This window comes from Calypte anna, chromosome 3, assembly GCF_003957555.1.
Source record: "Calypte anna isolate BGI_N300 chromosome 3, bCalAnn1_v1.p, whole genome shotgun sequence".
Taxonomy (NCBI): domain Eukaryota; kingdom Metazoa; phylum Chordata; class Aves; order Apodiformes; family Trochilidae; genus Calypte; species Calypte anna.
In genome coordinates this window covers 35,386,136-35,412,992 of record NC_044246.1, presented here as the reverse complement: position 1 = coordinate 35,412,992, position 26,857 = coordinate 35,386,136, and the positions used below count along the sequence as shown (strand labels likewise).

The window sequence follows — 26,857 nt, the reverse complement described above, 5'->3', positions numbered from 1 at the left end:
AAAAGCAATAGCAACCTTGCATCTGCAAAAAATATTCAGCACCCTTAAAAATATAGGAGTATATTCTGTGTTTACCCAGATTAACAGTGTCTTTGGGGACTGATACATCATATATCTTCCATCTGATTTATTGATGTTTAGCCTGAGCCTCTTTTCTTCAAAATAGCGGTTGTGCCTGATGTTCACCCAGGGGAACTCAACTTCCATGAAAAGGTAAACACTTGGAACCTGAGTTCTGGAGTGTGTAAGAAACATGAATTAATTTAATGACAGTGCTTTATAATGGACCATATAAATTTTCCCACTATAATTGCTCTATACATTCAACAGTTTTATTGTATGTCAGTGCACATTATTCGGCACAGCTGCTAGAGAGGCATTGCTGAACTGGTGTTTCTCTTCCATGACAAACACCTATTAAGCAGTCAGCATAAACTCTTCTTGTTACAGCCTCTGACATCACCCTCAGGGCAAGCGGACACAGAACAGCAATTGCTGAATCGCGTATGAAAATTATAGTTTTATTGTCTATACAAGTGAAGGTTTAACTCTGATTCCTGCTCGAGTCAGCTCTGTTATAAAGGAGCGATTCTTTCAGGGAACAAACAAGCACAGTACACCATTGTAATCAAAGGAACAGGCACTATTTATGTATTGGAAACGCTTGTTCACAATAGTGCTAACACTGTCATGCCCCAGAAGCCACTATTTTAGCAGCTGTAGAGAAAAAAAGCATGACTAACAAGATGCCACACAGAGTCAGATACAGTTTTTTTAGAACACAAATGGAATGATCCCTTTTGATACAACTCAGTTTATTAGGCACGACTCATAAGTAGGGATCATGTACTTAATGTTTATGTAAGCATTTTCTCCACCACGGCGTTCAAAGAGTTCCAGTGTCTCTTGAATAAGATCTCCAAGATTTTGACGCTTCTGCTGGCTGTAGTCTATCCCATCACCTGTGTTAACTGGTGAATAAAAAAAAAAAACAAAAAACAAAAATAACCTCAAGAATTATATTACATTTACAGTTACACTTTGAAACAATTACATAAGAAATTGCAAATTGCTACTCAGTCACTCTGTTTCTATTAGAAATTTTCCTCTGTGACACAAAACAGAGCTGAATTTGAAAACAGGATGGTTTTGGTATCTCTTTAAGGCTCTGCTCAGTCTCCGACCTCATATACCTTCAAAAATTGTTTATGTATGCATTACTTTAGTATCCAAGCAAGAATCCTAATAAAAACAAAGAAAACATTCTTTTGCCATATAATGATGGAGTGTCTCTTACACAGCTAATCTTTTAAGATCACTACTTCTCTATTTCTAACATCATTTACTTAGGACAAAATTTTACTGCCAGATGCATAAACACTTATCTACAAAATACGATTTCATATTCACAATTTTCACACTCTAATGTTTGTTTTGTTGGTTTTTTTAGAGGGGCTGTCATGTGGCCTAAAAGAGATAATTCGGATTATAACATGGCACTCACTCAATTTCTGCTCCCTGAAAACCATGGAAAATTAAGTCAATGTCAAAAGGGAAAATTATTGCAGCCCCCAGATGCAGTAGCATTTACTGCTGCTTTCATTAACATGGACTATTCAGGGTAATCCACATTCATACACACACAGCATAATTATTTAATAAAATCAGCATGAACGACTGCAACAACAAATAATACAAGAGTAAGAAATAACTTCGCTCGCAGTGATGCTGAGAAATTTAAAAGAGGAAAACAGATTTCATTTTGTTTTAAAACAATATTCAGAGAACTATACTAATATGGATATATTCCAAGACATATGTATACATATATAAAAAATAATTTGGTAGGAGCATAATGTCCTCAGATCCTTTGTGGTGTAGTGGCCAGGTGGAGCGGCTGTCACTCTGCAGCAGGGTAGCCCAGGTGAAACCAATCATCCTGTGGTCTCACACCAGCAGTGGTGGCAATGTGCCTGTGTCACACATTTAACATCTCAAATAAGGCTGCTTGCTTGCTTAGTGACACACTCAGTGGGTCAGCAAAGGAGATATTTGTCAAGACAATGCAAACCAGCTTCTGGGGCAGTGCCTGCCTTTCACATTAGAAACACGGTGCACACAAGGGCAAGAGTAGATTTTGCTCTCACTGCTGCCTCCAGGCCAATGGGGTGGAGATGTACAACTGCACCCATCCTCACACCCTCTCCTGGATCTAAGCCCAAGGATCTGCATTTAAAGCTTGTGGCTTTGTAACCAGTAAAAACTGAAAAAAACCCCATGCTTGTGAAGAAAGAGCTGATGAACAGGGGTAAAAATCATCCTTTTGCTGAATCTTCCTGGAAAATATCTAAGTCCACTCCAATTTATATATGTGCATATCAGTTTTTTAAACTCCTTACACACATTTTTCTCACTGCTTTTTGTATAATGTTTACACAAATACAGATGTAACATACATGGACTGGGCTTGTGAGTGGGAAGCCAGTATTTTCTTTGTGCTGATTACTCTTAACCACACAAATATTTTCTTATATATTAACTATTTCACTCACACGAGAAGCCATATTCGTGGCATCAAAATTTACTGCCAGGGATTTACTGTTTTGTTATAAATAACAAATTATTAGAGTGCATAAAAACCACCAAGAGCTATTAAATAGAGGGACTGGCTTATACAAAATACTAATGCAAAAAGAAAAGGACGTCACAATTGAGTGCAATTTACGTGAAACATGGTTTGCTCTTGCAGAAAACAACTGAGATCATCTGTGCCTCATCATTTGGGTTGCATGTGGACTGCCAGCACTCCCCAGAACACCTGGAGGTATTTCTGATTCCACCGGTTTGAGCAAAGGAAACTCTGAACCTTGACCTAAGTCTTGGCAAATATGTAAAGGAATTACTGACTTTACAACCATTTGTCTATTATCTGTAATTTTAAGCCTACACACATGCTCTGGTAATGAGCTTACACAGCTTTCATGGCTCTTTCAAAGAAGTAGTAAAAAAATCAGCTCTCTGGAAGTAATGGTGATACATTGCTAAGCTAGTTTGGAGGAGGCCAACAAGACACTGATAATGCTGGTAGCAGAGGTGTGTTCCAGAACACCATGTTCCAGTCATTATTATAGAACATAGTCTGTCCAATAAATGATGCCTCAAGTGCTTGATTAGAAGGTGCCTAAGAGAATGAGGCAATGATAAAGGAAATAGCCTGCAAGGGAAGACTGAATGTATGATGTGCAGACTGTCATTTCAAATTATTTTTCCTACAGACCATCTGTGCTATATGAAGGTTTTTATCCTCAAGACAGTGATAATTCACATTAATGTCATGACACAAGCCACAGCCAACAATACCAGAAAGGTTATATCAGCATCAAGGTCAACTGGTAAATACTAAAATAGCTATCCTATGCAGTTATAGGAATTAACAAATCTTTCAGACAAAAAAGATAATCATTAACCCAACAGGACAACATTCACTAAATGGATGAGTCAGAAAGATCTGCCCAGTGCACCTAAGGGTAAATATCTAGTCATAATAATAATGATTATTAGCTGGAAAAAAATAGCTACAGCAGTATAGCGGCCTCAACGTGCCCTTCTCTGGTTTGACTGTATTTCCAAGTTAGTTTGCAAAAGAAGCCAACTTTGTCAGCCACAAAAATGTTGCATATGTAAAGTGTGAACATGGATCTGATTCAAGCTCTTTATGAAGCTGTCCTTTGTGAGGGAGAATAAATCAATATGAAAATGCTAGGAAGCACATTTGTCATATCTTTGTCTCCTAGTGAAATGTCTGGCAAATTCAGCATGTGTCAGAACTCTTTTCAGAGCAAATGTTATTTCTGGGTTTAAGAGAAATGCGGTAAAGGAACACTAAGAGATCTAGAGGGTTACAGTCAGGAAAAGATCTCATCTTCCTTTCCTGGATCAAAATGTTAGCTCCCAGTCACCTAAATCACGCACCAAGGGTTCTATGGTCCTTAAGTGAAGTGAAGTGAAGTGAAAGGCTTTGCACCTGTCAAGACCTGTGTGAGGTGATGAAATCACCCAGCACACCAAGCCCAAGAGTGGCAATCCCTGCCCTGCCCTCAGCGCTGCCGCTGCTGCTGTAGCTGAAGAAACGCTGCTCAGACCCTCAGGGACTGAACTCAGCCTTTGGCAATGAACAGAGGGTTTGAATTTTGTTTTAAAACTTGGTTTGTATTTTAGTCTAGACATGCTTTTATTCATGATTCAAGATATTAAAGAAATTCTACTGTTATTTGTATTACATTTTGTTTCATTCTAAAATTTCACCAGGGTAATGCTACAAGCATAAAATCATATTGCATTAAAGAAGGATAAGCAAGTTTCTCTCAATGCACTAATAGCTTGATACAGCAGTTTTCAAGTCCTGGAGTGGACAAGAGAGGTAAATCAACCCTTAAAGCTCAGTCAGATCTGTTATCTGTGTACATTTGTTAGAATCTGAAAGTTTCTGAGACATTCAGTTTATTCGATTTCACTTCGAGGCAGGTCAGATCTTGAAGAGAGGGTTTTTTAATCCCCCAGATATGTTGAAGTACCCCCCTGTAAGTATCTTACAGATATTAGAGCTCACTCCTGGTGGTGGCTGTTTCCAAGGTTCTTCTTGACAGAAAGCACAAATTAAAACCGAAGTTTTCATACACCTGCTGTTTGCAGGGGTGTCACAGACCTTGGGATATTAGAATTTCCTCAGATGTTAAATATCCGAGGAATGCTTGGTGTTGGAGGACAGAATAATACTTAAAAAAGATTTCTGAAGAGACTGTGAAAGAAGCCCCATGTCAGTAAGGTTAAGCAATAATTGTAACCCGAAGGCCATCCCTTTATTCTTTACTGATGATCTTTTAACTATATATATACACACACAGAAGAAATTTTTAAACTGCTACTTGTTAACAAGAGAGAGGTCTTGCATAGTAGTTTTGAGGAGGGGGTTGTACACAAATCAATAAAATAACTTGGAAAGACAGACATCATTCCTCTCTTTTCCAGTCCTGTGAAACAGAGATACTGAATGGCAAAGTGTCTCTCTCCAAGTCATAGATGGGATCTGTCACAAACCATGCTTTTTGGCTTTTTATTGTAGATTATTAAAGTACTATTTATGGTAAAATATAACTATGATCAAATAATTTTTAAGCTGCTCAGTTCATCCTAGTCAAACCAAAAAGTATTTCAGCAGTTAAAATGATTACAGTAATCCAACATACTAACCAATTAACTGAGATTTTTAGTCCAGAAAAAAACAATTATGGGATTTTAAAGTGCAGATATATTTCTCAGTACAGAATTGTGTTTCAACAGAAAAACCTGTCAAAGAACAATATATAGTTAAGCAGTACAAGCTAGCATTAAAATATTTTGTAGAAAATGTCAGGACTTTTTCTTTTTTCCCTAGGAGTCAGCATCAGTATCAAGAAGGTTAGGTTAGATATTAGAAAGAATTTCTTTACAGAGAGAGTGATCCGGCATTGGAATGGGCTGCCCAGGGAAGTAGTGGATTCTCCATCCCTGGAGTTATTTAAAAAGAGACTGGATGTGGCACTCAGTGCCATAGTGTAGCAACTGCAACGGTGGTTCAAGGGTTGGACTCGATGATCTCTGAGATCCCTTCCAACCCAGCCAATTCTATGATTCTATGATTCTAAGAAATAAATGAAAGTTGATTTCAGCTATAGATTGACATACACCTTTGTCAGGGTTCAGATGGCATAAGTTCACTACTCAGGTATGGTTCAGAGCTTAATTAATTTTTCAAAGTTCTCTTGTTAGGATTAGTTTAATTGTAATAAAAGATGTTGGCTTCCTGACCGGAGTGGAAAATAAAATCCTCTGATGAGTCAGCGTGGCGGGAGGGAGGAGGGCTCCTTTGCACCATTCTTCTTGCTGTGACTCAGAGCTGTGATTTCAAATCATCAGCTGCAGGAAGGACGAGGTAGTTTGGTCTCCCTGTTCATTTAACTGAAAGTCTGTGAAAATTTACGGTGTAAAACTCTTAAACCCTCCTGTCTTGTTAAGGAACAGAAGGATATTGCCAGTTCACTTCACTCAGGCGAGGGAAGAGCCACCAGGAAGTTACAAGTTCTGGCCTTTACTAACCCAGACAGAAAATCCCACGTTCCATTCCTGAAGGCTCAGTGCAATGTAGACACCAGTATTAAATACTTCTTAGGACACATCTGGATTATGTGCTCACAAACAAACTGGCAAACTGGCCTCACACAGGCTGGTCTCAAAGCTAGACAGTTTGAAAGAAGAGCTCATAGAGTAATCCCAAAATGAAAAATGCTAGAGATGCCCTTGAGCTGGGAAAGCTTTTCACCAGCCATTTCAGATGTGATGAATGGAGGTGCTACTCTTTATATACTAAAATGTAATTGGGGGAGGGGGATTTGCTGAAGTCACAAAATTCACAGGGAGAATTATTATCTGTTTTGATCTGTTTGATAATCCTAAACTTTTGGCGTAGTAACAGATTCTAGCCCACATATATAGCATTGCTTTTGGAAGGTTAATCGCATGCTGAAGAAGGAGGCACAGATTTGGTGGAAAAATAATAAAATGTCATAACGCATTTACTTTAAATTATGAAAATGTAATTAAAAAAAATTAATGTGTCTCCTACAAATAATTTTAAAACATTAAAACTGAACATACATTAAGGAGGTCATATCTTCGAATATGCACAGACCTATTTTTCAACAATATCAACATTTAAGAGCTCCCTGTCTCTTGCTTTGCTTGGCTCTTCCTTCTATCTTTCATAATTACCGCTGAGTGTTCCTCTTTTACAACACTACAGTACTGCAGATATTATAAAAGAATGCTTCACCCCAAGAAGAAAATATGTATGTTTCAAATTTAAAAATAATGTAGATACATATCTGTTCATCAAATATCTTAAATTTTATACTTTTGAGATAAATCAGGTAGGTACTATCTATCTAAGTAAGATACTTCTGAGATTTTCTTAATTCTCATTGAAGGCATTTTGCTTTAGAATAAAATATAGAATATTTCCAAAGTTAACTTCCATATGCAGCTAGTTTTAGCTATTTCATAAATTAGCAATCTTTTAAAAATGTAAGTGCTGTTACCATAAATACTATTCAGAAAATCAACAATCCAGTAAGTACAGGAAGTGCTCTAATTGGAAAGGAAATATTTTACTGACTTACGATGTTTTACTAATGATGTAAACCTACTAGAGATAGCTGTAACTACTTGTAAATTGCTGCTGTATGAAAAAACCCCCAAACCAACAAACCAAAATACCCAACTGAAAATGAGCCAAAACAGCAGCTGTTATCACTATTTTCCATTTCCAGGAAATGTTAGCAACATCAGATGTAATCCTTTCTAAGCCCAGAAAGGATTTTTTTTTTTTAATAGAAGTACAAAAATGAAAAAGAAATCACAGATTTTGTAACAGATTATAACAGCAAACGTATTTGACCAGTGAGGTTAAAAATAAGATGTTATTATGTTACTTTCCCCTAAAGTACTTAAACTTCTCCAATGAATTTAGACTTTGAAGTTTGCCTTTGTTTGATCAATATCAAACAAAGCAGTATTAAATAATCTTAGATAAATAGCATGCTTAACAGGGGAACAGAAACTGGAAGACTGAGATCTCTGTGGCCTTGGTACACTGTTGACTGTTGCAAAATAATACATTAGGTCACAAATCATGCTTAAAGGGCAACAAGAGTTGCACCACTTATGTGAATCTAATGTTCTTCCAGTTGCTTTAGATTTGTATAAGCTAGAACAAAGTAAATACTGGGGTTTTTTAGCTGGGAAACCTGTTTGTGTGTGCAAAATTTGTATAGCTTTGTCGGACTGATGTGAAATACATTTGTTCATCACATTAATTTATAATCTAAATATAGCATAATTAATGCAAAAGGAATTAAAACCATGGAAAAACACATCTTTGTATGCATGAGGAATAAACATAATTTATTTTTTGACGTAATTCAAAGTGACAAAGCTGAAAGTCCCAAGACTCTTTAAAGTTCGGCAACTTCAATATGAAACATAATCCTACAATAGCCAATTTTTGTACATTGATTTTATTCATACTTAAACTCAAGATGCTTGACAATCCATCCTCCTTCCCCCACTGAAAGATTTTTATTATTAATGTTATCAAAATGCTTTTAAGGGAAAGCCCTATTTTTTTCTTTACAAGCAAAAAGCTCTGTAATTAATTACTTTGTGTTAATAGCTGTTAGTGTGTTTGTACATCTGTCACATACTAATGGAATTTGTTGTGTCTAAATTCACTGTTCAAAGCATTACCATTTAGGACCCCTCTTTGGAATAGCTTGCCCACCAAACATTTCATTGACAACTAAATGACTTCAATGACTGCTTTCATAATTTTGTGATAGAAGAGTGAGTCTTTTATTGTAATTGGAATGCAACCATATAAAAAATAGGTCAATATATTAAACATTTCCCACAAAAATCAAGAGAGCAGGTTGTTGGATAGGCTTACAAGTTGCTGGATATGCCTGAAACTGAGAGCATCCTAGTTTTTATGTCCCCTAGTTAACCAAAATAAGCAAGAATCTGAAGTCAGCTGAGGGTGCTTTAGCAGTGATTTGAGAAGGGACAAGGAGATGAAAACTATGAATGGCTGTGTGAATTTGCCAAGATTTCTTTCATTGCAGTGGGACAAGGACAGAATTTATGTAGTTTAAGGACAGCCAGCATTGAAACTGGAATGTACTGTTTCATCCTCTGGCCAGACAGAAAGGAACACTCTGCTCCCCAAATATCTGTCTTGTAAGGGTCAGGATATCTCTTTCTGTTTTTTTAACTAGATCTTAAAATTTTTATAATATCTATATTTTTAAGAAGTAAATAAAAATAAATAAATAAATATTATTTTTCCAAGATAAGAATTTGCATTCTGCATTATTATTTGCACTCTTATTATTATTCATAATGTCTAGTTTCTACTGAAAAGAAAAAAAATCGTGTCCCCTATGTGTGTTTTTCTGCAGATTCGCAGCTTTCGAATTGTGAAAACTGAAGAATTTTGACAGCATTACAGCAACTGCATATACACCTCATAGAATCATAGAATGGTCAGGGTTGGAAGGGAACCTAAAGACCATCAAGGTCTAATCCCCCTTAATGAGCAGGGCCATCTCCCCCTAGACTAGGATGCACAAGGCCTCATTCAACCTGGCCTTGAACACTTCCAGGGAGGGGGCATCAGCAACCCCCATAGGTAACCTATTCTGGTATCTTACTGCCCTCAGGGTGAAGAGTTTTTTCCTAATATTTGATCAAAATCTATCCTCTTTCAATTTAAAGCCATTACCCCTTGTCCTGTCACTATCTGGTGACAAAGCCCTTCCCCATCTTTCCTGTAGGCCCCCTTCATGTACTGGACCAAGGCCACTACAAGGTCTCCCCGGAGCCTTCTCTTCTCCAGGATGAACAGCCCCAACTCTCACCCTGTCTTTATAGCAGAGGTGCTCCAGCCCTCTGATCATCTCTGTGGCCCTTTCGTGGACCCTCTCCAGCAGGTCTGTATCTTTCCTGTGCTGGGGATGCAATCTCATGAGAACAGAGTTGAGGGCAGAATCCCTTGCCCTGCTGGCCATACTTCTTTTGATGCAGCTCAGGATGCAGGTCACTTGGGCTGCAAGCACACACTGGTGGCTCCCGTCAAGCTTCTCATCTATCTCCCCTAAATTCTTTTCCTCAGGGCTTCTCTCTATCCATTCCCCCCCAGCCTGTATTTGTGCCTGGAGTTGCACTGACCAAGTCACAAGATCTTGCACTTGGCCATATTGAACTTCATGAGGCTGGCATGGACCCACCACTCCAGCCTGTCAATGTTCCTCTGGGTGGCCTGCCTTCCCTCTAAGGTGTCAGCCACACCACAGAGATTGGTATCAGCAAACTTGCTGAGCATACACTCTATCCCTCTGCCCATGTCTGCAACAAAGATGCTAAAGAGCACTGGTCCCAATACTGACCCCTGAGGAACAACTCTCATCACTTGTCTCCACTTGGACACTGACCCATTGACCATAACTCTCTGGTTGTGGCCATCCAACTAATTACTTATCCACTGAGTAGTCCATCTGTCAAATCCATGCAGACTGCTGGGTTTTTGTTTCTTCTTTTTTTTCAAGTTTTAGGAATCTCTATCAAATCTGTCTCTAATTTAAATTTTAATATTTTCACTGCATTACACGTGAAGAAATATGAATGCATAAGAAAAACTTCCGTTAGTGATTAATTGGAAAACACTCTCTGTTCTTGTCCAAATTAGACCTGTACCTTTTGTTGCTTGAGCTGTTATGCAAAAGGGTCCCAAAATGAAGAAAGCAAGAAGCCTAGCAGCATCCAGCAAATGTACTGAATGCCTAAAGTCTCACATCAAAGTTAGTTTCATAAGGAACACTGTAATGCATTGGGAATCATAGAATCATTTTGGTTTGAAAAGGCCTTTGAGATGACTGAGTTCAACCATTAACCTAGCACACTGCCAAGTCCACTATTAAACCATCTCCCTAAGCACCGTGTCTGCATGTCTTTTAAATACTTCAGGGATGGAGACTCCACCATTTCTGGGGCAGCCTGTTCAGGTAACTGACAACCCTTTGGTTGAAGAAGTGCTTCCTAATGTCTAATCTAAACTTTCTCTGGTGCAACTTGAGTCCATTTCCTCTCATCCTATCATTTGTTAATAGGGAGAAGAAACTTATTCCCTTGTTGCTACAACCTCCTTTCAGGTAGTTGTAGAGAGCAATATGGTCTTCCCTCAGTCTCCTTTTCTCCAGAATAAACAACCTCATTTCCATCAGCTGCTCCTCATAAGACTTGTTCTCCAGACACTTCACTAGCTTCATTGCCCTTCTTTGGACATGCTCCAGCACCTCAATGTCTTCTTGTAGTGGGGGGCCCAAACTTGAATACAGTACTCAAGGTGTGGCTTCACCAGTGCTGAATACCAGGGGGATGATTACTTTCCTACTCCTGCTGGCCACACTATTTCTGTTAGAAGCCATTGGCCTTCTTGGCCCCTTGGGCACACTGCTGGTTCATATCCAGCAGGTTGCTGATCATCACGATGTTGATGCCCTGACATCCCCAGGTGGTTTTCCTTAGGACAGCTTTCCAATCATTCTTCTCCAAGCCTGCAGCATTGTATGGGGTTGTTGTGATCCAAGCACAGGACCCAACACTGACTCTTGTTGAACCTCACATAATTTGCTTTTGCCCATTGGTCCAGGCAGTCGAGGTCCCTCTGTAGAGCCTTCCTACCTTCAGGAAGATCAATACTCCCACCCAACTTAATGTAATTTTCTAACTTACTGAAGGTACACTTGATTCCCTCATTCAGATCATCTATAAAGAAATTAAATAAGACTGGCCCTGGTACTTAACCCCTGTGGAACACTTAACACCTTGTGGTGAACAGCCACCAATTGGATTTAGCTCCATTTACCACAATCCTTTGGGCCCAGCTGTTCTCAGCAAAGAGTGTACCTGTCCAAGCCATGAGCAGCCAGTTTATCCAGAGGATGCTGTGGAAGAGGATGCTGTGGAAAAGCCTGTGTAGACAATGTGTACTGTCTTTCCCTCATCCACTAAGGACCTGGGTCTGATCACCTGGTTGTAATGTATGTGCCATGTGATGGCACTCAAGATGATCTGCTCCATAACTTTCCCTGTCACCAAGGTCAGAGTGACAGGCCTGTAGTTGCTGGGATCCTCCTTTTGGCTCTTCCTGTAGACTGGGGAAATAAAGTTACATGCGAGAAGCCAATTCCTCAGGTTATAGAAACTGACTCTTCTTGTATATCACTTCAGTTTGCTGAAGTGATGCTTGAAGAGACTACATGTTGACATGCCAAGAAGGCACTCCTGCATTCTGTGGCATACAATTTAGTGAGGACATATTCCCACTAGCCATAAGACTACAGCTGAACATAAAGAAAGTACTGCAGATGGTCATCCCAGACACTTAATCTTTGAATCATTTGTGTCATTTGAAATTATTAAGCAGTAAGCTGAAGGAAGAGCAGTTTGAGGAATGGGAATGAGAGCTCTTCATTACAGCTTACTGAGTTGTTTAAGTCTTGTTCTGTTGTAAGCTAACTTAAATATTGTTTAAATATTGGCATTTAAACATCTTCCATTAGAGAACCCTTTAGCAGTTTTTACTGGTATGGAATGAATGGAGGAACCATATATTTCTCTGAACATGTATTTCTCCTCAGATAAAGCAGCGAAAAGGAGGTTGGTTTGTTGCATGTTGTGAAACTGCATAACCCATCTCAATGGTTGCTAAAAATCAGCCATCTGAGGCATGACTGCTTGTTTGTCTTAAGTTGCCATCAAGACTGCAGGAACTCAAATAGTGGAGCATGCTTGATACTGTGAGCTCTTGAATTGTCTGCTATTTTACTTTGCTTAAGAAGAAACACTTCACTGAATTTGGAAAAACAGAAAGAAACTGACCTGCACTAGCAGATGAGTTACCAGGCTATTGATAACATCAGTAGGTGTGTACAAAGACAGAAGATATTTACACGTTTTCCCAGTAGCTTGACCCAGTACTTAGACCACCTACTGAGACTTAGCAGACTGAGACCCTCCCAAAATACACGGCAAAATCTTTTGTTTCACCACTTTGACAACATTTATAGGATTACTTCCTTTACTATCTGATATAAAGTCATTATTTACTATGCCACTACAGGTATTGTAGGCTCCAGAGGGTGTTTTTTAAAATGCACTCCTAACTTTTCCTCAAAGGGATTGCAATGTTAAGTTTTAAAACACAAGCATTTTAGTGAAATCTAAATAGAATTGCTCATACGACAGAAATAATTGCACACAACAGGTGTATATAAAACCAAGAGGAGTAGACATGGTCAGCAGGTTTTTTTGAATTGCAACTATTAGTGATGTTGCAATATTTTAAAAAGTTATTTTTAATATATAAATTACATGTATTTTATTACGCTTTATTACTCTTGTTCCTTATTTAAAGAAAATGGTGCTGTTCCAGTAAAAATACCTTTATGATAACTGTACAAGTGCCATCATGTAAAAAATATTCAACTGCTAACAATGCAGCTCTTCTAGTTTGGCTTGTAAAATTTTCTTAGTACCCTTTCTTTCATTACAGAAACAGTGACTCTGAGGAGTAAAGCTTTAAAAAAAAAAAAAAAAAAAAAAAGGAGCCTTAGATAGATTTTTATTTGCTTGTCCTAAACTGCTTCTAATATAATGTGCTGATGGCAATGTACTGGCTACAGTAGGTTCATCCCCCTTGCAGTGGGTCATTTGAGTGTTTGCTATCCTGACACGCTGATGTGACAAAGCCTTAAGGCACAGGAGTCAAAATTTTGCAATTCATTATTCTCCAGCCACTCCTGGCAAATATGATAATTTACATTCTCTAACATGTAGCTAAAGCATGCTACACTTTGTAATTCCTGTCTTAATTTTTTATTCACCATTCACTTATCTTACAGCCCTTCCAGCTCTGGTGTCTGACAAGCCTAAAACTGTTCAGTTTTAGAAGGAAAACATCTCAAACATGCACACACATATGCATGCATGTCAGGTCAGGGAGGAAGAGACAAGAAAATAAGTAAGTGATATGGCTGAATGCTCTTGGTCAACTCAGGCTAGTCTAGAGGTTTATAACTAGCAGCCAAGAAAGCAGTTAAATAGCGTGGCAGAGCAGAATGTGTCTGAATATTTGTAACTTTGCATTTTCATGTATTATAATGAAGAATGAAAGTAAAAAGCTGTCAAGAAAATTCTTCCCTGGCAACTTAAATAAGCTTTCTCATGCTTGGGTGATCTGAGAGTACATGCATATAAAATAATTAGCTTTATATTAGTAACAACAAAAGGGCCATTCCTATAAAGGAAAGTCATGAGGGTTTTTTTTAGATAAGTCAGTACACATAGAAAAGATAACCTGGAAGACAGCTTAACTAATATCTAAGTGGGACATATTTCAAGAGTAATGTTATCTTGCAGTTTTCCTGGAATGCTTGTTGCTCAGTGCATAAGGTCAGCCTCCAGAGGGAAGGGAGACATAACACCTAACAAAATTTCTTTATCGCCTCTCTCCAGCAAGCCACAGATGGCTCTTTCATCTCCTGCGTTTTTAATGCATTGTAATGGCTGCAGTGAGTTTAAGGGCCTCTGATTCAACTCTGCAGCTGCAGTGCTGAATTGGTATCCGTGGAAGCACTACCTCAAGAGTAACAGAAAACTCTGCTTCAGAAGAATATCTCTGAGCATTTTTGGACAACAGCGGCTAGTGTAGAATGATTAGTTCTGAAGGAAACCATGGGAAGTTATTTTAAGGGAAAATAATAACATATACTCGTCTTCATAAATTAAAGTGAGCAAAATTCTTGATGAGTCACCAAGAAATTTCATTACTGAATGGTGATAGCTGGAAAGATCTTCCTGAATTACTTGTCCTAGCACAGCCAAAGTTTATTAGGTGCTTGACTAACAAGTAAGATAGACATTTCTTTCCCTGGGGGGAAGAGTGTGGATAGAGGAGGAGTAGAAGACAAAGAAAAACCCAGGCTAAAAGTGAAGGAAGAAATGCCACAGACATTCATTTGGTTGGTTAATGCTCTTAAATATACTCCATAAAAGGCCTAATTTATGTGAATACATGCAATATGGATTAGCGTAATTATTCCACAGAGTAATTGAAAGTATCCCACTGGATGGTCAATATTTTATATCTGAGCTTACTGAGATTCCATTGCTATTTTGTAGCAAAACATGGTGAAAAAGGTAGATAGGCTTATTTGCACATCTGTAACGGACCCAATAACTTAGTTTTCATAGAATCATAGAATTGGCTGGGTTGGAAGGGACCTCAGAGATCATCAAGTCCAACCCTTGGTCCACTACTGCTGCAGTTACCAGACCATGGCACTGAGTGCCACATCCAGTCTCTTTTTAAATATCTCCAGGGATGGAGAATCCACTACTTCCCAGGGCAGCCCATTCCAATGCTTGATCGCCCTCTCCGTAAAGAAATTCTTTCTAATGTCCAACCTAAACCTCCCCTGGCACAACTTAAGACCGTGCCCTCTTGTCTTGCTGAGAGTTGCCTGGGAAAAGAGACCAACCCCCCCCTGGCTACACCCTCCTTTCAGGGAGTTGTAGAGAGTGATGAGGTCTCCCCTGAGCCTCCTCTTGTCCAGGCTGAACAGCCCCAGATCCCTCAGCCTCTCCTCATAGGATCTGTGCTCTATCTGTGCTTTACAGTTCTGAGTAAAAATCTCACCTACCTAGAAGTTTATTTTGAGAAATGATCAGAATGGAATGTCAGCCTTATTAATGTAAATATAGGGCTTCTACAGGAATGTGTGTTATCGGCTTGGATAAGATGGAAGAGGAGAACTGACTCTGTTACTAGTCCATGAGAGGTGAGGTACCAACAGCCTCTTAGCACTTGGGATTTCTTCTCTTCTACTGTCTTCCTTCCTTCTAATCATATGAATAAGAAATAGAGTAATCCAGAGATCTCTTGCTGGTTTGGTAGTATTCTCATTTTAGATAGGCATAAGCTTCCCTCTTTGTTTAATATTAAAAAATGCTGGAGAGTCAATAAGTCATTTTAGGCATGCTTGTTATCAGATCTAATGCCTCAGTCATCTGCCTCAACAGCTCCTGAAAATGCTGATAGTTGTCTGGCAGACTATAACCAGTGTCACAGAGTCCTTAGAAGACATGGAAGAAGTCAGGCTAATATCAGTTTATTTACATATCCTCCTTATTGTAATGTATCCGTATCCAGCAGGTCAGATTGGGCTAAACAAGGGATATAGTTCCAGCACTGTAGGGGAAATAGTATAAGAAATTGATTTTATAGGAGAGGAACAGTAATATCACTCACAGTTGTCAGCTAACAGACTGACATACCTTCACATATACATGGAAGACAACTATGAAAACAGTCATGCAGAATTAGAGATGTGGAGATGGACACCACATCATGTTGGAATGGTAGGAACTGCAACTCTTAATATCTGTCATGTGGGTTCTGCAGAATTTTTAGGGCTGCACTTCACAGTATAAAGTAGGAGTTTGCAAGTGAGTCAAAGGCTTATAAGAAAGTGTCACAGAGGTAGCCTGTGGGGAACAGCAAGCAGAACCATGCCTAAAATCTTGCTTTTCTCTGAGACTCAAACATTTGCAACCACCCTGGAGCTGTGGTCCAGAAGTTTTCCTAAGGGTAGATATCTATTGCAATTCTTCCTGGGTGTAACTGAATGATTTCTTTAAAAGCAGGTTGTGTCATGAGACATTAATGATATCCATTTCGCATGAATGTGTGCTGGTTTTGTGCTACATCTCTTTATGATAGTAAGTAATTTTCCTTAAGATCTACCAGCTAAAAGACATCTAAGGCCTGTTCTGACACTCTGTATGTTTTGTATACACTACCAACATCTCTCTCAGCGTGGGCATGAATTTGGATATTGCCTACTGCTTATTTTTCCAGAAATTCATTCCCTTTTCCAGTCTGATTTTGGACAGTGAATTTAAAAGCTATGGCAGTTGAGAAGGGGAAGATTTACAGAGCAGAATAACTTTGTGACCCATTAAGCCTTGTATTCTTAGGAAGGAAGGCAAAAAAAGATGAGCAACAGCAGCAGCGCCTGTCTTTTAGTTTTTATTGTTCGAACACCTAGTGGTGAAGCACCCTCCCAGAAAGCAGGATGACCAATTCCAGCATTGTTCAGCCTATGTAGCTTCAAATCTACATGTCTCAGGATCAGGGAGATGTCACCTAATTAATTAATTACTCATGATGAAAGGCTCTTTTAACTTCTATGCTTATGATTTGGCAAGGAAGGAGCTGTAAGACGGATCTTTTATTGGACTATAAACTCTTGCCAATGTTTTCAGAGACCCAAAGTCTAGCACCTGAATGCAATTTTGGGCAGCTACATGAGTGGGCTGATCCTGAGCCCTCACCAGTTCCCAAAAGAAGGCTGCAGTACACCAGAACATCTGTACAGGAGGCTAGATATTTAAGTTCCTAAATACAAATTAACATGAATATATCTACAGTGCCAAATTTTAAGTGTTTTGACTTGAACTACATTCCTAACAGATGGTTATTTTGCATCTATATTCATTTATTTATGTCTATGTTCTTACAAACATAATAACTGACCTAAAAGTGATACAAACTTAATCTTTGTCTTTTTACTTCAAAACTAAAACTTGTACTGCACAATCTATAGAAATTACATAAAGATGGACTTCCTGTGTGGTACTCACAAGCAGACCTTCCCAATATTCAAGAAAACTGCTGTGACAATAAGGCAAAGTGAACAAACATAAATTAGATGTTAACATCATCTGTAATATTGTAAGCCTAACCAAGATACTACCTAAAGATTAACAATCCAAAAAAAATCTGAAAAAAGGAAAAAATAAAGGAATATAAATACTTTAATATGTGTATTGGAAGCTCCAGAAAATGGAATTCAACAAAATTAACACAAAATATCTCAATAAGATAAATCTCACGCTATATAAAATACATAACTTCATAAGTAGTTATAGGTCTGATTCAGGAAACTTTCAGGCCGGTGTGTAAGTGATTGCAAAATCAGAACTAAAATGTGTGTTCATTTATATCAAAGCATTCCCTAACTAAAGAAGCAAGCAGGCAAGGCAAGCATGTACAATGCATATAGAAATGAAGGGCCTAGTGCTGCTGACAGCTATATTTTTGCCTCCCTATGTAAATCAACGAGTCTCAGACAGCTAAATGAGACAGGGAGTTAGGTTTTCCTTACTCACTACAGCGATTAATTAGTTTATTTTCAACGTGAAAACTACTAGCTAGCTATGTTGCTATTTCTTAACTTTTTTTTGCAGCACAAATATTACAAGAAAACAACTACCCATTACCCCTGTAACAGGAAAAGGCTCATGTGACCATGAAACACTGTGAGGATTTGGTAAGAAATGTCATCAGAAAGAAAACTTCTCAGATTTGAAGTTGTATTTATTCATGTGTAAGCTGTAATACCCAGGAAAAGCAGTTTGCTGTAATACTTAACTTCCCATGTATTTTTAATGCGTGGCATTAACTATTACCATCTGAAGAAGATTCAGAAGACCACTGCAGTTGCCATCATTTATTATGAAACTTTGTGTGCAATTTCACACCACTGTGTTTGTGTCAAGAAAGCACATCTGGAAGGGAAGTAAAGGAAATTTTCCCACTGACTGATAAAGATGGTTTATTTGTATATAAGCCAAATAAATTCTTAGGAAACAAGCTCAAAAAAATTACTGATGTAGAACAGTTTTTCTCACATCAGCTGCAGAACTCCACTGGGAAAAACAGAAAGGAAAAGCCCTCAGGCCACATTTTGTGTGACCTAATTCTTTCAAGGGTATGTTTCTGCAAATTTTTAGGAAGTGACAATGCAAATGATCCCACCATGATGTTTTCATGGAATCTGCACAAACTCTAAATGACAGACTTCACCAAGTCTACAACACATAGTTTTGTGGCAGAGTTTAATTATGTTTAGATCTAAATGAGCAGGAAAAAAAGTTATTGCACAGCCTGCAGAAGAAATGGTTATGCTTCTATAAATTTCTGGTATTCTACGGCTGTGACTGTCAGTTTAAAGTTTCAGTCTGTATGCTGCTGCCAGTTAATGATTAGTCTCTACAGTTTGGTGAAATTGCATTCCAGTCAAGGGAAATGAAGTAAAAAGATGAAGGAAAAAAGAAACTAATATTGTTAAGGTCTAATTAGAGCAGCAGGGCCAGTGCTGGACTTAGCTGTGATGAGGTTATCTTTCTATTAAATTCAATACACTGAATTCAGTGAGAGCAAGATCAAATGCTATGATTTGATTTTCATGGGTGAAGTGTTAATAGGAGTGTGGATTAACTTTTTCCTCATGTTGTGAAATTGTTTTTATATTAATGTAAAGCAGAACATAATCATTCTTCTCTCTGAGAGTATATTGCTAAAATCTGCCCATTTACTTTCAGAAGGATTAGGGCTATGCAGTTTATTTTGAAGGAAATCACATTCCTCCAGCAAAGAAAAAAATTCATTCTTTTGACTTCAGCATCATCAGCAATATCCACCAGAACTTCATTTTAGCAGTTTCCTATATCAGACAACCACCTATTTCTTATATGGTTTTAATTCATGCTGGTTTGCTTCTAAATGAGTACTTGCAGCAAGTGAATGTGCTTGAATGTGCTTTCACTTACCAGCTTAAGTTTTTCATCTAACAGCTTAAGACCACACTTTTGCTTAGTTGATAAAAGCATGATAATTTAAAAATGATGCTGTATGAATGCAATTGGATTCTATATACACATCACCCCCCCACCACAAAAAAAAAAAAAAAAAAAAAAAAGAGAGAAAAGATTAAAAAAGAAACCCTAATATTAAACTCAGTATTTCTCCTCTACAGCACGTATGTGTCATATTTAGCCTCTCCTCCAAAAGTATTAAAGGATATTCACAACAGATTTAGTAGCTATGTATTCCAAAACAATTTTGGGTTCATGACACATGAACTCACACTTGGTACAATAATGTTGATGATAAAACCTATCTGCATGCCCATAAATGTATGTTGTGGAGAAATATTATGTAAGAACCTCTTAATCCATACACCTACAATTATTTAATATAGAAAGATATAAAATATATTTAATTTAGATAAGGCAGGTAAGCATTTTAAATAAAAAAGGTCAGATGCCTGAAATGCACATTTTTAACTTCAAATTGCGCACAAAGTTTATTTGAAGACCTTGGAAGCTGATGAGAAACTTGAGTGTTTATTCAGCTGGAACGTCAAGTATTTCATATATAATGCATATGATCCCTGAAATAGTTCAAATTGACTACCACAAACAAGCAGTGGGATATTGTATGCATATCTCATATATTCCATAAAGAAGATAAGAAATGTAATATGAACATCAATTTCTTAATGCCTCATAGTGCTATTCAATAGAAAAATAAATCAATAGAATTTTCTTTTTGATTTCCTAAGAGAACCATAATCCTTCCATTCCTTAATTAGTCCTTGAATACAAAGAAAATCTAAGGAATGCATATGACATCCATATCACTTTATTTTATTTTAATTCTGCTATTTTGAAGACTTTCTTAGGAATTTTTTTGGTAAACATCCTTAAAATAAAGACCTATATTGGCAAGAATATTTTAATTAGGGAATAAACGTGAGAGTCCATATTCTCACGTCAATAGTTCCATCATGCTGTTTGTTTATCTCTGATGTGTGTAACATTCTCATCTTTCACCTTTTCAGTGTCTCACAGCAATCAGCTCTTAGGATAGATTGGTTGCACAAATTCAGATTTCATCAAGACAGAAAATTATGCGAGAAGAAGAGAATATTCTGTTAAATTTTGCTATAGTGATCATCTTCCAACTTATCACCTTATAGTGAGGAATTCTCAAGCTAACTAGAATCATAGAATCATAGAATCATAGAATCATAGGGGTTGGAAGGGACCTCGAAAGATCATCTAGTCCAACCCCCCTTGCCAGAGCAGGGCCACCTAGAGCACTTCGCATAGGAACGTGTCCGGGCGGGTTTTGAATGTCTCCAGTGAAGGAGACTCCACGACCCCCCTGGGCAGCCTGTTCCAGGGCTCTGTCACCCTTACAGTAAAAAAATTTTTTTGAATATTCAACTTGAACCTCCTATGCTCCAATTTACACCCATTACCCCTTGTCCTATCACTGGTCACCACTGAGAAAAGCCTAGAACATCAAAGCAGTCCATGACTGAAGAGTTCCAAATTCTGAAAAAAGTCTTTTTGCACCTTACACTGACTACAAAGCTTTACCTGAGCCTTCTGCACTGTGACTAAGCCCTTTCAAAGTGTCAGAGCAAAGATGTGGTTTCTATCCTAACTACAAATGTCCTGCAAGAAATGCTTTCCCCATGTACTACAGATTATATTTCTCTGTGGGGAGACTGTGATCCTCAGTTGCTCTCTTTTGTATTAATCATGAATCTATCAATCTGAAAAACAAAGCTGGTGGGAGCAGAATATAGGCTAATTCAATAAGCAGAAGAAAAGATTTCAGATTCCCTGTCAGGGGATATTAGATTGACCACAGTTCTCTCAGCTTTCAGAACAAAGCTAAAAACTCACTTCAAATTAGAATCCTGATAGTCACTAAACAAAGCAGGTAACAAGAAGAAAATAGGACAGGGTTCAAGCTAGAAGAGGTGAGGTTAAGAGTAAATGAGACTGCTTAACTAATGTGAGACTATTTAGTTTTTGGAAAAAAACAAAATTCTATGATAGGTAACATTAGAAAAATCTTATATGAGAAGGTGAGACATACTTAATTCTGAAAAAGTATCTCATGCTGGGAAATGTTGTTTAATAGCAAGTAAGACTGAACGTGTTGTGGGTTTTTTTGTAATATACAATTAAATAATCACATTAGGAGTAAATATTTTGCAGCTCTTACCATAATCACAATTGATTGCTCAGTTGCAATGGTTTCTAAAAGGGAAATAGTTTAAGAAAATGCATTCTTTAAAGTGTACAGCACTTGTATTTGTAGTAAAATATGTATTGTAATTGTGTAGCTGACTGACATTCAATTAAAAAGCTTGAAGTTAAGCAAAGATGGCTCTGTATTGAACTGTTGCATTTTAGTGCACTCCTGCTGTCAAATAACAGATTCTTCTTGAACTGTATCATCAAGGGTGTAGAACTGTAAGGTGAAGAGCAGAGTCTGTAATCGACTGCACATTTTATTTCCATCTTTTGAAACAATCAGAATCTTAAAAAATAGTAGAATAAACTTTAAGATTATTTTTTCATAAAGTTAAACTACAAATAGCATAAGATTACTACTTTGACCCTGAAGACCTGGTCTATTTCATTTACTTACAAAAGAGGAAGAGCTTTTCCCAAAGATTAATTTATTCTTTTCTGGAACAAAAATACCAAAAATTAATATCTAGAAAGTACTTGGAAAAATATTCTTGAAATATTTGGAATTATAATGTAGACACTGAAGAGTAATTTATAAAGCGGCATTAAAAGTCCAGTATTCACTCAAGGTTAATTGACTGAGAGGGAACAAGTGTAGTTTGAATCTTAAAACTGCTGGCACATAGTATTCAGTTTGGTTTCAGGAAGGATAGGAGTAATACAGTGAGGGCAAAAAATGAACTTTTTAGACCTCTAGATCATGACTTCAATGAGTAGCATGGGACAGAGCCCACCATTTGATATTATGAGCTTTCAGTTCTGGGGATTGTTCCTTGGACGTGTTTAATTTATAATATTGCCATTAGATCAGATTCACCACAGCCCATGTGACCATGGAAATGACAAGACCGCAGTCTTTAGGGATGTCTATAAATAATAAAAAGATGAAGTAAATTACTAAGGAAGACATGCTTCCTATTCCTACTATCTATGGTCAAATTCACTTCATGAATATATGCATGTCTTCTCTTGTGACTACCAGAGGTGAAAATAGGTTAACAGACAGAAACTGTGATAAGATATATACCATTTTAGGCAACAATAACATAAGTATAATGTCTGTAATGCTAACTAGTAAATTAAACTTGGTGAAGTTTACAAATTTCAATCTAAATACAAAATGTAGCTACTTGAATGTAAAATCACCATTTGTATTCCAGATATACATTGTGATCATCTTTTTGCAGTTTTTTATCATAACTCGTTAGTTATATATTATTTATTACAATGCACCAACAGTCATTGACTTATTTTTCAGATACATGTTTTTTTACAGGTAATAAGGAAAACCACTGCAGCATGTTCCTGAAGATACGGTTGGTTGGGTTCCTTTTTAGTTTGGTACCATCATTCCTGTATGTTGAACAGTTAGACTGGTTAAATACATTGCCCCTCTGTGAATGAGGACATGAAAGGCACAATGTCAGCATGTTTGTTATATATAATTGAATGTAGCAGGTATGCTAGGAATGGAATCTCATCTCTTTTTGTAAATTTCTAAGTCATAGGGTGCACTAAGTAGAGTCTAAGTGCCAGATAGTGTTCGGATATTATACCTTTGTATATCAATAACTTCTACTACTTCTGATTTCAATGTACCACATACTCCAGAACTTTGAAAATGTTATTCTGATGAAGACTATATTTTTAACTATATTTTTTTAATTTTATATTTTCTCTTGTAACTTCCACGTTCTGAGTCCCATGATTGATTAGAATATGGATTTGAACAGAAAAAATATACGTATTTTGCTAGCCCCAAGCAATGGACCAAACACAAACACAGAAAAGATGAAAAAACAGAAGATAAATCCTGGTATAAATGGCCCTGAGCACCAGTGAACACGCTGTGTATCCAGATTCTGAAATGGGCTGGGGTAAAACCCTGAATCCATCTGGGACTCTTCCTGATAAATACACTGACCAGCATTCATGTGTTATAATTTGGTATTTATGCCAGTGACTATTTACTCTATGCCTTGCTGGCTATGGTAGCAAGTTCCCATTTAAGTCCCAGCTAGCATATACCAACATTTTTCAGTAAGCTACCTTGGAAATACAATTTGAAATATGTTTTGAAATGACAAATTAGCAAATGACAGATAAGAAAAGTGGGCATAGCTACAGTACACGTTGTCAGTAATTTAGAAATATTTTGGCTTCACTATTTAGAAGCTGATCGGTTGGGCTATAGTTCTTGATACACACATTAACTTTTACAGTCCTTAGTAACATTAATACCAGGCTTTCACCTATGTCTAATGGTTCTAAGATTGCAGGTAATAGTATAAAAATAAGCAAGGTGCAGAAAAAAAAAACCATTCATCCAAGAAGCTAAATAAGTCACGGGATCATCTCCAAAATCAGTCAGCAAAAGAAAAAAAAAATTTGTAAGTATTCTCTTTCTGTGCAAGCTCTGAAGGTTAATAAAACATAAAACTGAGTTGGTAGAAAAATTGCTCAAACAACCCTGAAATTTTCCAAAAGATCATCTAAGCTTATTCTGCAATGAGGGCCATCCACATGATGAAATCAGTGGCTTGTACAAAAAGTTAAATCAGCTTCTGAATGAAGGAAGAGAATGTTTCAACAATATTATCAGGTAATGTTTAGACTGAAATTGGTATGAAGACAAAGATAAGAGAAGAAATATAGGTAGCATGGTTAGTTGACACACTAATTGCCTTTTCACCCCAACAAATGAGAGCTGGAAGTCAAAGTCAAAGTATAAATAAAAAGTCCTTCCTGGTGTCATTCTTGTCCTTTTGTTCACCTGATAATTGTGATTGGCTGCTCTACTCACATAGTCTGGGACTGTACTGGCAGCTATGCAAAATGAGAAAGCTACAAGATCCATGTGAAAATATAAGGTTGCATGATACTTCTACGTTTATCTGCTTTCCATGGTAAACAGTGTTTTATTTTTCCAAGAACTGAAATCACACACAAAACAAGAAAGGTAAGAAAGGACAAGCAGTTCCTCCTTCTCCCCAAAGAAGAGTAAAATGAAAGAGGAGATAGAGGATTGGAAGGAAATGCTGTGAGACAGATCATCTGAAAGTTTTCACGAAGTGTGCAGATTGTACCTTTAAGAAAATAAAAAGTCAGATTTCATTTAAACACAACTGCTGCAAATTTCAACTAAGTAAGATTATTATAATGTCAGTAATTAAATCTCTTCTGCTGCTGCTTGCAGGGGCCTTCTACTACAGACTTCATATTCAGTTTATTTCTTGTAGGAAATCAGGAAGTCCAAGCTTATGCAAATAAACTTAAGGATGTGGGATATAGAAACTACCTTTTTTAAGGCTGGTATTGCAGATTACAAATGTGTTAGTGTCTAACAACTTAACAGATTCCAGAATGAACAGAATGAATCCTGTCCACAGGATGAACTATATAAGGTACATATCCACTTTTAGTTTAGGGAAAATCCCCCACTGCCCAAGCCCTTTTGGGAAAAAAAAAAAAAAAAAAAGGAAAAAAAAAAAGAAAAAGAAAAAAAAAGCTAAAGAAATGCAGAACTAGGTAGGTAAAATGTAAAATAACCCATTCATTACCCAAGACAACAAAAATTCCATGTTTTCCCAGTGGGGAAAACTTGCAAGTAGTTTATCTTTCTATTCCTGGTGTCTTCTTGTCTGCTAGTTCATCCAGAAATAATGGAGAGACTTATACAGACTTTAGTGCAGAAGTATCAGCCTAGCATCTGAAAAGCTCTTCTATTGACCTAACTATCCATTCTCAGTTTCTTAACTATCAGAAGTTTCATTTGAATTCCTTTCTACTTTGCAAAATTACGGGCCTGTTTCTCATTCTGAAAAAAGAGTATCATTTGCTCTCACTATGAAGTAAGTATCCAAAGCAAAACAAAATCCTCAGCTTCTTAACATTCCCAAGCTACCAGCACAGGTGCTGGTCATTCCTGTCCACAAACTTTTGCAGTTCTTATTCAACAAAAGTCTGCTAAGCAGTAACTTTGAAAGCAACTGTTTTCATTATGGAATAGCTAAATCAGTTAAATCTGAAACAATTCATCAATAAGGTGCATCATTGTTATTTTTCTGGGTGAAGACAACTATAATGATAAGAGAGTCAGTCGTGCAAATTAAGAGATAACTTACTCAGGACCACTTAATTCTTCAAATTCAAATTAAAGTCCAGGAGTCAGAACAAAAAGTAATCAAAATACATTGTTTTTTAAAATGTAGGGCTCTGCTTCAGGTAATCAAGTAACAAGTTTCAACCCATCCTAGTTTAGGAAATGTACTTGATTATTCATTTAATTATAGGCCAATACTTAGGCTTCATTGTGCAACGTTTATTTCAGATGACTATAAGCCTGTGGCTAAAGTCACTACCAGAAGAAACAATATCCCAAGTTGCTGCTGGAACATCCACTATCCAAATCTCCGAAATACACTGCCACAGTGAAAATTTAATGTATAGGATTTCAATACTAACTTTCATTCAGGATCATACTTGCTAATTTTTGTAGACTTATTTTCTGTCATATACAGACATGTTCATTCACGATGGTCTGAAATGCTGAATGATATGAAATGTAATGAAATGATGTGAATAACAGCAAAGTAAACAGAGATGCTGCCAGTCATGTGTTCAAGAGGCAGTGACCATGCTGGGATGGGCCATCACACTCAGGTAGTGCCACATTCTTCTTAGAAGATTGTGTCACATTGCTGCATTCCTTGCTGCTCCTGGGGGTGTAATCTGGTTTGTAATCTGACTAGGTCACAGCAAACAAGTCCTGACAGATAGTGAAGTGGTGAAGTTACATGATCCTTTCCAGGACTGCATCTTCTTGGAGACGCTGTTTAGGGTAATTGATTAGTCAAGAGTCTTTGGGATGAACTATGACCCTTGATGGCTGGTTAGCAGAAACATAAGCATTAAAGGCTATTTAGCCCATGTTTTTCCTCTTTTCATGTAAGGGCTCTCAAAAGGTTTGTGTAGTACCTGGAAGATCCACGTTAACCTAATAAGAACCTTGGAAAATCCTGTAACCTCAAATTATGGAATCATCCCCAATTTTAAACAAGGAAAATACAGTTCTGAGCAGTCTTTCCCATTTTTGGCTGTAAACTAAAATGGAAGAAATTTAAAGTCAGATCCAGCCAATATGCAGGAAAATAAGAAATGTTTTTGCATTAGCAAAGCTTCTCCAAAAATTATTTTTCAACTGAGAAGCAATATTAAAGACAAAAAGCCAACATAAAACAGACAC

General features: G+C 37.3%; 1 protein-coding gene across 2 annotated transcripts in view; it reads right to left on the bottom strand.

Annotated features, from left to right (window-relative positions):
- Window positions 1-501: 501 nt before the first annotated feature.
- Window positions 502-26,857, bottom strand: part of PACRG (parkin coregulated) — a 217,751-nt gene continuing 191,395 nt past the window's right edge. The window contains exon 4 of one of the 2 annotated variants that reach the window (XM_030447908.1): window positions 502-971. In XM_030447908.1, coding sequence (XP_030303768.1) covers window positions 811-971 — 161 coding nt within the window. In that variant the 3' untranslated portion in view covers window positions 502-810. The remainder of the gene's footprint in view (window positions 972-26,857) is intronic. The other variant, XM_008504997.2, reaches the window with a different exon arrangement.